This window comes from Astatotilapia calliptera, chromosome 7 (assembly GCF_964374335.1).
Source record: "Astatotilapia calliptera chromosome 7, fAstCal68.1, whole genome shotgun sequence".
NCBI lineage: Eukaryota > Metazoa > Chordata > Actinopteri > Cichliformes > Cichlidae > Astatotilapia > Astatotilapia calliptera.
Genome location: NC_137428.1, coordinates 4,871,600 through 4,882,693, shown reverse-complemented (window position 1 = coordinate 4,882,693; position 11,094 = coordinate 4,871,600). Strand labels below are relative to the sequence as shown.

Below are 11,094 nucleotides of genomic sequence, written 5' to 3'. Positions count from 1 at the left end.
ATACGGAAGCCCGTGGTTTATATACATATGTCATTTATTGTTCCTCCAGTATCCAATTCATATTTTGCACACAGTAAATGTCACAACAGCAGATTTAAAGTATTAATAGATTCATAAGATAAACATTTTACATAAAACAATGTTTACAGAAATTGTTACGCTTTAAAACATTCATTTCTTTTGTACCATAAAGGGATTGTAAACAAACGATTAACTTTGTGCATAAAAAGCAAAGAGTTGTCTGGGAATAAAGCCTTCAACTGATTTAAGTTTAAAGGTGTAAAATAAAAAGCGGGGAAATAGAAAGCAGGGTTCCCAAATGAGTTTTCTCCCAAATGACTTGAAGAAAACTCCTGCCAACCAAACATTATGTTTTAAGTCAGATAACTAAATGTGTAACTGTTAATACTGAAACTGCTCATTTCGATCATTACTGAGGAAATAATTGATGCAATTTATATGAAAAAAGTTATACGTTTTTCCCTTCATCCACTCAGCACCCAAAGAACTGTACGCCTTCACTTATATATTCCGACTCTTTAGACCTAATTAATTACATTTAACCTTGATTAAATATATCATTTTAAAAACAGCTAAATCTGGTATTAAAACCACATATTTATTCACAGGCTGCAGATGCAGGTTAGTTATCACAAGCCCAGAAAAACTGAAATAAGGACACTTCATGAAAAAAGATAATTTCCTTTAGAAAATATTTATTTAAAAAAGGAACATTTAAGGAAAAATAACAGTTTAAAGTGTTACACTGACAGCAAAAAAGATCAATATGCATTTGGCTCAAACTCCAAATTAAGCAATGATCTCGCAAACTCATTGAATTTTACATTTCTAGTGACTGAGACTCAATTTATTTATTATGAGCAGAAAACACAACCCACATTTTAATGGATCAGATCTCAGTGATCCTGCCAGCCTGCAGGGAGGACACAGCAAAGCCATTTCTGGATGTGAAGATCAAGCTGGTGTGGAGGAAGGTCCTTTAGTTGATGATCAGTACGTCGTTCTGGATCTCGTGGCTCAGCTGGGTTTGGAGGTCACTCAGCTTCTTCTTCAGGACAGCCAGCGCTGACATGACAATGGTCTCTGGCCGCAGGGAGCCGCATGACTCCACGTTGTAATAGAACCTGTGCAGGGAGAAATGTGAGCCGAGCTGCGTGCAAAGTTTCCTTATAAAAGTCAAAGTCATTCAACTTCAGAATTTAGTCTGAAACTTCCTGGATTGCATTCAGAGCCTAAAACACATGCACGGTACTGAACGTGCTAATCTTTGCTTGTGTCTGGAGTTCATTTCAAGCTCGTTTTGGTAGACCAAGCAAAAATAAGAGAAGGTAAGCGATCACAGCCATCTCATGCTTCTTTATTGACAGTAGATTCTGGCCATCTCCAAAAGCCTGTGTATTGATGTCTTTGTGAATATTTAGGGTGGAAATATGCAACACTCCTCATAGGCTTGCCTCAGGACATTTTCATGCAGTGGGAAACACTAGTGTGAATGTTCGATTCAAATAATTCAGGAAACTTGTTTGGTTTCAGGGATCAAAACAGACCTAGATCCTTCTGGCTAAGGTCAGGTAATGCAAATCCCAGTGGGCAGAATAATAAAGATGAGAAAACATCATGAAGCTCTTTGCTAACCGTTCCGGTTTCCCGTTGGGGTCGTAAGGGGCCTGAAACTCGTCCTCTTCGATCTCTGAGTACTCGCTCTTCGGCCTGGGAATCAGTGCATTGGGTGTCAGTATTTTTATGATAATTATTCGTTAACAATGTAGTTTTTAGATGAGCCAAACTGGGAGGAAAACCTACCACTCCTCGGGTCGTGGATAAACTGTGTGTCTCAGTGCATTGTCGGGGTCATACTCGAAGGAGACCCCCGCTGTTGGGTTCCACTTGGCGTGTTCCTTCCCAAAACCTTTCTTAGCGTAAGCTCTGAGCCGAAGTTCCTGACCTTTACGGAGCTTCACCAGCAAAATGTCTGCGTGGTATCAGAGCACAAGAAACATTTATGAAGTGATGTGAAAACAGACACCAGGCAGAGACCTCAGCAGTCGGTATGTACTCGTGAATACAGCTTTACCATCTTGCTCGACGTAGTCGTTGGGATCGTTGTCTCGACTCCTGGAAGTCACCTAGAAAACCACAATGCACCACAGTCAACTTCACCTCTGCTTCCAGTCAACTAACGATCCTAGAAAAAGGAGAAAAGCCTCACCGGGATGACTCTGGGGTTGTTAGACAACAGGTCACGCGAGGTCACGTGACGCGTCTGGTCCTCGTTACATCGAACATCCAGGGTGAGCTCCACAGAGCACTCCTGACAGAAATCCTCACAGGTGCAGTCCTGCAGGAGAATTTGACGTTGTGGTGTTAAAGCCGGCGCCCGCATTCAAAAGTTAGGAAGCTCTTGGCTTTGTTCACAATCTGATATCATGTATCGTTCACACCAGGGAACCATCAGGTTAATGACCAGTCTGAGTCTGTTTATGTTGTCACAGGCAGCTGACAAATCGTGTGTAGAAACCACAAATGTCTGAAAATTAGGAACAGCATCTCTGAGTCTCACGAGCAGGAATGGCACTCTAATCTGGCAGGAGGAGTTTTTGCAGGAAACAAGAGAGAGGTGTCCCCTGAACAGCAAGCGTGGCAACACAGATAAGCTTTTAAAAATACGTTGGAGAAACAAGGATAAATTGAAACTGTGGTTGGCTGTGCTACAAATGTCTGCTTACCCTGGAATACTGCATTTTGTCCACGATGTCGTCGCTGGTGAGTGGTATGAGCCCTGAAGATACAGGAAACACTCAGGTTTTTACAGCAGCCTTCTTTGATCTCTCGCACTACCACAGGTATTACACACGCTCTCATACATACCCACTCTGTGGGCGATAAACTCATCGTGCAGTACAGACGAATTGGCGTCGATCTGGATCCAGTCGATGGCTGGAAATGAAGCAGTGCAGTGCAAGTCAGTCATTTAGGCTTGCAGAGGTGGGTTTGATACTGAACGCTTTCCCCAGAGTTCTGGTGAAGCTACACAACTTTATCCAACACAATATCCGTTTTGTTTTGCTCTCCATATCATAACAGCAGCTGAGACTTGACTGTTTACTTATATAACTGTACAGAGGACCCCACCAGAACTTGGCGATGTTAAGCAACGACACACACACACACAAAGCTACTGTACCTATTGTAGGAACCTCCGACATAAAGACACGGCGGAGGGAGTTTGCAACCCTGAAAAAGAGAAGAAGAAAAAAAATGGTTTCAGATGAATAACACACCGTTAAAGTCCCCCTTAAACTCCAGACTGTGCTTTCAGGTTTTTATGTGTGCTTCATAGAACGAATTCTAATAGTCCAAGATCACCTGAAATCTGCAACTGAGAGGGCTGAATTATACAAACATTTAAAAGGGCTTCCAGTGACGAACGATGAACGATGATTAATAAGTCAACTAGCAAAATACCAAACTATTACTGATGCTGATTACTGATCAAAGTTTTGTTTTTTGTTTTTAATCAAAGAGGCATTCCTTAGTCATAACATCAGCAAACTCTGTATTTTCAGATTTTGGACTGTTCAGACATTAAAAAAAATTGTACTCCACATTTTCACGTTGTGATGTCACAGAGGCGTTAAGATTTTTATCTGGAATGACTATAATGGACAAGCTTAGAATTGATGGATAGCTAGATTTGAATTATGAGGGACATTGAAGACTGAGTAATATGGAGACAAAGTTAGAGAGGGAAAGCTGATCTGCTGTGGCCAAACAGTCACTGAAGTGAGAAAATAATCAGGAGACTAATTAAAGAAAGGAAATATTCTTCTAGCGAGAAACAGCTGATTTTTTTTATGATTGATTGCCTAATCAATGAAATGTTTCTTTTAATTATCAGACAAAACACATTTTACAGAATTGCAAGACAAAGAAAACTAAATTTTAAGATAGTGTCCAATGAAGTTTCCTCAGCTTTAATTGGTGTGTTGTTAGACTGCCAGTTAAACCTGGTAATCTAACAAAGGAAAGGCAGGAAAATACTTTAATCTTTAGGAATTTTCATTTCCTTATTTAAAAAAAAAAAAAAAAAGATTAGAGAAAAATGTACATTTTAATCAACGCTGGAAAATATAAAAAACTAATGGAATAAATGTTACTGTGCAGTAAACTAGCCCATTTGACTTCTACTTATATTTCTTTATTTTTACAGCCTATGTATTTACTTATTGGTTATTTGTATATGAAACTTTGTCCTAAATGGTAATTCATTCACAGTAGACTAAAGACCCATTTAAAAACATGACCTAACTAATGTGAAGCACCTGCGTTTACTTCCACATTCAGCTAGCTTAACATACACTTAAATAATAATTATATTGTATATTAAATATTAGTTATACGAGTTAAACGAAAGCAGCTTTACACTGTTACTCAGCGTGTGTTTTGGTGCTGAGAATAATGGCCGCCCTCGTCCTCCTCACACACTGCACAAGGGAAAATATACTCGTACTTACGCCAAATCCGTGTTTTCGATGACAAACTTGACATTTTCATCTGTCAGCTCTGTGATCTTTACCGTTGGCTGGTTAGCATACGGCATTACTGAAGCTAAATGAAGCTAAACTAGACGTTTCACTATCAACACACTTCACACTACCGCTGCTTCTGCTTGAAGACCTCCACGGAAATATTTACGAGGCGCTGATTGGCCTCGAGATGTAAACGCGTACAGTGATTGGGTCAAAAGAGGCTCGAAGGCGGGTCTTCTTTTAACCACCGGGTTACAGACGACGGTAGCTCCCTTTTCAAAACAAAAGCACAAACTCTCAAGTTTGACTTGCTTGCAAACATTATCTGCATATTCCTTTTCAGGCAAGAACTTTATTGTCTCACATTAATCTAAAACAAATATTTCAAGCGTTTAGATTGGTGGGCAAACCAAGACATTAACAGACAATGTATTGACGTTTCAAAATTGCTTTTTCATTGTAATACAGTTAGACCAATTACAATTAATGCAAACGTCCCAAATCAGACACTTTAAAGTCTCTATATACAAAACTTTAACTGCAGAACATTTCAAATCATTCTGGTGGCACAGGGTTTTCGCTCTAGTAAAATATAGCGACTTTGACCTGAAACGTAGTTCTTTAGTGGGAAACTGATTTCACAACTGAAGACAAACCAAAAAAAAAAAAAAAAGTTAAATATACAATTACTATTTTATTGAACTTTCACTTGATTCAACAACTAAATTGCAGATCTGTGTCCTTCTGTACAAAGGAAAAAATGATCTGAGCAGGAGAGTGAAAAGATCAGCGGGTGAGAGTTTCTGCAGGTGATCAGAAACAAATTTGCTCCTTCTATTGTTTATTAACAGCCATAGTCCAATATTTCAGAGTTCTGCTCATCATGTGGACGGTCGGGATCGGTGCTTCATCTTCTCTGGTTCAATCCTGTGAGGTTCTTCAGCTGTGAAAAAGAGGCGTGCAGACATTAATGAACACAGTTTCCTTCAAGAACGTGAGAGTTAAGAGCACAGATCAAAGAAGAGGGTGAAGACTTAAGTATCTCCGCTAATCCTGTGGCAGAAGTTATGAGAAGAGTGAATTTAAATGGTGAATATAACACAAAAGACTCACTGTAACAGCAGCTCCCATGAGTCCCTGCACCACTGCTTCACCTGTTGACTGCACCTACACATCAAAGTGGAACATACAGCTTACACATGGCTGAAGAACAGGTTCAGGTGTCACATAAAGACTCATTTTTACATGATTTCTCTTAAAACGCTAAATCTCAGGTCATTTATTTGTTATTATCGTTGCTGGGTGATGCTGCAAAGCGATTAAAGATGTGCTTCTGCAAAAACATTCAAAAGAAGTCAGGAGTGAGTCTTTAACAATGTTTCACTCTCTACCTGTTTGGCTGTGGTGGCCATGTTGACTACATCTTGGATGCGGTTATCGAGGAAGGCCCAGGTGTCCTGGTAGTCTGGAGAGGAATCCTGAATCATCACCAGCTCTGTGGTGTTGTAGATGCCCGTCAGCGCCGCACGCTTTGTGTACCAATTCATCTACAACAGAAATGAGTCCTGCAGTTTTACTCCTAGTCCACATTTATTTCAAGGTAAACTCAAAAGTAAAGTAAGTAAAACGGATGCAGTGGCACATAAAACAACTAAGCTGTAGTGCCTCTTCACCTCACTGTGCAATACCTTTTGTGCAATACTTTTGTAAATAGTCAACGGTGCAATAGACTCAATACTTGAAATGTGCAATTCACTTGTATTTTTATTCCTATTTATTCTATTTATCCCCTTCGTATATTTTATTTATATTGTCTCTGTATTTATATATATGTGTGTGTGTGTGTGTGTGTGTGTGTGTGTGTGTATATATATATATATATATATATATATATATATATATATATATATAATATTCTGTAACTCTGTAACTTCTGTGCTGTGCTTTTTTGGAAATCGAATTTCCCAGAGGAACCCACCCGAGGGATTAATAAAGTTCTATCTAATCTAATCTAAAAGGTCAGCTTTAAAGAAGAGCACACAGGAGACTGCACCAGAAAACAGTGCTGTGCAAAAGCCTTGAACTGCCACTCATTTCTTTAGATTTTGCCAGGAAAATGATTGCACCGATTTATCGCAACATGCAAACTTAAATGTAAATACAACAAGAGCCAACATGGGGCTGGTTAGTTAGCTACAGCTTAGACAATACGTATGTGATAGTGGTGATTTTGTCCTTGCACACAGTGTGAGAGCATGCATTGCCTGCAAATTTAAGCACGACTGGAGTTTGTGTTACGGCTGCAGGTGTCAATAGTTTTCCGAGGTTACACCTTTACTGAAACAAATCAAATATTACCAATTACTACAAATGTATCAATAAAAAAATGGAAAACGATCACTCATGAGAAGGTCGTTAGCCCTCTTTTTCTCTTTGTTAGTTAAACAGTATCTGTGATATAATCTGCTGACTGGAGCGATCATTCGCTGTTTTTATATAAATGCTCAAGTGGCACCTGCCAGCTAATAAGAAACAAGTATTTTCAGTGTACCAGCAAGGACAAAGTGAGGTGTCGATAGGGGCAGTAACCTGGGAGGTGGCAGGTCGGATATTTTGAGGGTGGTGATGAAAGGGGGACAGGAAGCTATGAGGAGGAGGAGAAGAAGAAGAAGAAGAAGAAGGGTGACAGGATCCACTCACGTCTGTGGATCGGTCTCCGGCGTAGTACCAGATGTCGTCCATCAGCGTGGAGAGGTGCTTCAGGCTGTCGGGGATGTTGTGGGGAAGCAGCAGTAGGCTCATCGCCTGAGAAGACAATATCAAGTAAAGCTTCCTGACCTGTGAGCACACTCAGAAGCTCATATTCTCAGTGTTCCATGCTGTACCTGTGGCCATGTTTCGATGTAGGGGATGTACATGCGCAGTCTGGTCTCTACAGCGTCTCTTATAAAATCTGCAGTCTTCTTTGGTCTGCAAGAGAAATCTGTCTTTACATCTCTCACATTTTTTCATATTACCTGTCCCGCTGAGTGTTTTATTTTCCAGCCTAAAGCGTAGGTGAATAATCGACCTGAATTAAACCTGAGCTCAAGCTGAATCTGCACAGTTTTCCCTAAACTACTCACTCATCCATCCAAATCATTGAATTCAGGTGTTCCAGTCACCTCCATGGCCACAGATAAATAAAATCAAGTCCCTAGAGGCCTGTAGGCTGCTGTCAGTCAATGCAAACCTCCAAACTTCATGTGGCCTTTAGATTAGCTCAAGAACAGTGCACAGAGAGCATTACTGAATATGTTTCCATGGCCGTGCAGCTGCATCCAAGCGTTAGATCACCAAGCACAATGCAAAGCATCAGATGCAGTAGTGTAAAGCACAATGGCACTGGACTCTCGAGCAGTTCAAACGTGTTCTCTGGAAAGATGAATTACATGTCTAGCAATCGGATGGATGAGTCTGGGTTAGCACAGTGCAGACTGACAAGTACCGCTGTCCTGGCAACCGGCAAAGTGTAAAGTTTGGTGTAGGAGGGATTATAGTGTGGGAATGTTTTTCAGGAATTGGGCTCGGCCTCTTAGTTCCAGTGAAAGGAACTCTTAATGCTTCAACACACCAAAAGGTTTTAGATAATGTCATGATCAAGTGCATACGTTTGTGAAAGCAGAGAGCAAATACTTGTGACAATATAGTGTAGCTGAACTGCAAAGTGAGCTGCTGTGTATACATACTCAGCCTGGCCCAGCTGGACCTGATTGTGCTGTTCAGCCAGGATCTCCATCAGCTGCGCATTGCACTGAGCGATGAAATGTAGGACCAGGTCTCCGGATCCTTTCTCGAACATACCGGTGGAAGCAGAAGACAAACCCAGACTCTGGTACAGACACAACAACCACAGCGTTAACGGTGCAGCTTACATACGAACACAGGGCTACACGATAAAGTCTTTGAACTACTCTCTCACCTCAGCACCAGCTGCGATAGCTTCCATCGACCAGCCGTGCAGAGGAACAAACTCCAGAGCGGCAGTCAGGATTCGAGCCTGAAGCTGCTCCTCTGTTTCATACTCCTCATCTTGCTCCCCGCTCTGATCCTGGTAACTTCACAAAGACAAACGGCAATGTGAGACCAAGTGTAGCTCTCCCACATCAGAAAGCATCTTGTAAAATCCCTGTTGAATGACAGAAGTGACTAATGTAACGATTACTGACCTGGTGTTTGGATCGGTAGACTGGTCGACTGCCGGATCGGAAGCAGAAGCCGCCGTGTCCTGTTCAGCAGAGCGAGCCTGGTAGTGCTCATGGTAGGTGGTGGATGAGGAGGTTGAGGAGGGAGGCTTGTCAGATTTGGACTCATCCTGAAGCCTCAGCCCTGCACAGCGGAAGCCTCGTCTCAGACTGCCGCACTGAGGGTTTGTTGCTGTTGGTGCAGCCACCACTGGAGCATACAAATATATGGATTTACTTCCACAGATTCATTTTTAATACGGTGTACTTGTTTATTTCTCGTAATAATCGTGCTGTATCGAATCTCTATCGCCTGTCACTTTCCTCCCAGTGTGTGCTGTTGTTGTTCACACTTTTACCAAACTTTTAGAAAAAGGATTAAATGTGACAAACCACAGTACAAAGTCTCACATTTACATTAAACTCAAGCTCAGTGAAACCTGTACAATTTATCACATGGTATGAAGTACTTTATTTCCCCATCTGTTACACTTAAGAGAAATATTGGTGAGAATGCTGCACTAAATACTTATTATACTACACTCATTGGTCACTACATCAGCTGCTTGTTAAGGCAAATATCTAATCAGCCAATCATGTGTCAGCTATTCAGTGTATACTGGCATATAGACATGGTCAAGATGACCTGCTGAAGTTTACACTGAGCATCAGAATGGGAGGAAAAATGACTTTGAAAGCGCCATGGTTGTTGTGAGAGAATATTTCAGAAACTGATGACCTGCTGGGAATTTCCCCACACAACCATCTCTAGTTTACAGAGAACGGTCTGAAAAGAGAAAATATCCAGTGAAAAGCAGAAGAAGATCTCTGAACGCACAACACTGGAAAAATGTTGCCTGGTCTGATGACTGTCGATCCTCGTCTCAACAGTTCAGGCTGGTGGTGGTTTAATAAGGTGGGAGAATTTCCCTGGCACGCTTCTTGAAACCAGCTGAACACCATTCAAACACCACAGCCTATCTGAGTATTGTTGCTGACCATCTCCATATGACCATCTTCCGATGGCTGCTTCCAGCAGGTTGAACACGTCACATCATCTCAAACTGGTTTCTTGAACATAAAAAGAGTTCACTGTACTCAAATGGCCTCCAGTCACCAGTCCTTTGGGATGTTGTAGAACACATTCATATATGTGTAGCTGATAAATCTATAGTCTCGGGGTGATGCATTCATGTCAACATGGACCAAAATCTCAGAGGAAAGTTTCCAGCACCTTGCTGAATCTGAGCCATGAAGAACTAAAGCACCTCTGAAGGAGAAAGGGCGTCTAGCACAGTGCTAGCACCTAATAAAGTGACCTGTCAGTGTAGGACATATGGACTTAGCTTTATTCGTTTATTCATTAACTATTTTATATATATATATATATATATATATATATATATATATTTTTTTTTTTTTTTTTTTTTTTTTTTTTTCTATCAAATTATTCCAATAAAATGTGGGCAAATTATAAAAAATACCCCAGTATTCCAACGGGAGGATTTTAAAATTGATTTGTTATACTAACTCAGTATAAATTAGGCTGTTTAGGTATCAAACGATTGATAGCTTTCATAGTTTAAGTGTGTATTTCAGTGGAAAATGTGCGGTTTGGTACATTTTTTGCAAACTCTAATCAACAAATACTGAAGCTTTACCGTAGATACACTTCAATAGGAGACTGCACATGTGTGTTTCACAGAACTTGCAATGATAAGAGGAAAAGGGAGCTATAATTAGGGGTTTCATTAGAAACGCTCAGACAGCTTGTATAACTGCAGACAGCACGCCCCCTCCCGGTGTAGGAACCTGTTTACCCTGCAGTCACCTGTGAGGTCTGCCCGGCAGAGCCAACCCGGACACTACAAACCTCCTAATAGCCCCGTTTTTGGAGCTACACTCAGTTCCCTGTTGCTGATATCGTCCTTCATGATCACCTTTGGCGCGATCAGCTAACGCTAATAAAACGCTCGTTCTAAAGGCGCTGATAACGCAGACACAGACACGCGTTCTGGAAAACGTGTCCCCGGCTCTCCGGTATAATCACAAAACCAGCAGTGACCCCTTCTTACCGCTGCTCAGGCCACGGAGTGCCCTTCCAGCCCGCAGACCTCTTAGCAACGCCGCCATATCAGCTGTTCACAGCGGCGTCACCACCGCGCAACTCGCTCCCACAGCGGAAATCCAGTCAGAGCATTTCAAAATAAAACGCCTGAATTAGGTGTGTATGTTTGTGTGTGTGCGTTTTTCACGTCTGTGTCCCAGTAATCATAAACTTGTAGCTAAAATTTACATATAGAGCATTTAATTTCCCAAAC

At 41.2% G+C, this 11,094-nt stretch overlaps 2 protein-coding genes across 2 annotated transcripts; both read right to left on the bottom strand.

Moving 5' to 3' along the window:
• Positions 1-696: 696 nt before the first annotated feature.
• On the bottom strand, positions 697-4,770 carry polr2c (RNA polymerase II subunit C). Its single transcript, XM_026172615.2, has 9 exons — positions 4,536-4,770; positions 3,206-3,255; positions 2,890-2,958; positions 2,748-2,800; positions 2,231-2,359; positions 2,096-2,147; positions 1,825-1,993; positions 1,657-1,731; positions 697-1,145 (listed from the first exon to the last, which is right to left on the bottom strand). The coding sequence occupies exons 1-9, from the start codon at positions 4,619-4,621 to the stop codon at positions 1,001-1,003; spliced, it is 828 nt and encodes a 275-aa protein (XP_026028400.1). The 5' UTR covers positions 4,622-4,770; the 3' UTR covers positions 697-1,000.
• An 82-nt stretch (positions 4,771-4,852) lies between these two features.
• coq9 (coenzyme Q9 homolog (S. cerevisiae)) lies at positions 4,853-10,991 on the bottom strand. Its single transcript, XM_026172614.2, has 9 exons — positions 10,849-10,991; positions 8,759-8,984; positions 8,512-8,647; positions 8,279-8,421; positions 7,436-7,520; positions 7,251-7,355; positions 5,942-6,097; positions 5,664-5,717; positions 4,853-5,493 (listed from the first exon to the last, which is right to left on the bottom strand). The coding sequence occupies exons 1-9, from the start codon at positions 10,904-10,906 to the stop codon at positions 5,458-5,460; spliced, it is 999 nt and encodes a 332-aa protein (XP_026028399.2). The 5' UTR covers positions 10,907-10,991; the 3' UTR covers positions 4,853-5,457.
• Positions 10,992-11,094: the final 103 nt, after the last annotated feature.

Excerpts from the sequence above, each read along its gene's own strand:
- polr2c (XM_026172615.2), bottom strand. The coding sequence starts at position 4,621 with ATGCCGTATGCTAACCAGCCAACGGTAAAGATCACAGAGCTGACAGAT. Across the intron at positions 2,801-2,889 it reads GTTTATCGCCCACAGAGTGG|GGCTCATACCACTCACCAGC; the intron begins GTATGTATGAGA and ends CTGTATCTTCAG. Across the intron at positions 1,994-2,095 it reads CGACTACGTCGAGCAAGATG|ACATTTTGCTGGTGAAGCTC; the intron begins GTAAAGCTGTAT and ends GATACCACGCAG.
- coq9 (XM_026172614.2), bottom strand. The coding sequence starts at position 10,906 with ATGGCGGCGTTGCTAAGAGGTCTGCGGGCTGGAAGGGCACTCCGTGGC. Across the intron at positions 6,098-7,250 it reads CCGGAGACCGATCCACAGAC|ATGAATTGGTACACAAAGCG; the intron begins GTGAGTGGATCC and ends TTTCTGTTGTAG. Across the intron at positions 5,718-5,941 it reads TGGCCACCACAGCCAAACAG|GTGCAGTCAACAGGTGAAGC; the intron begins GTAGAGAGTGAA and ends TTTGATGTGTAG.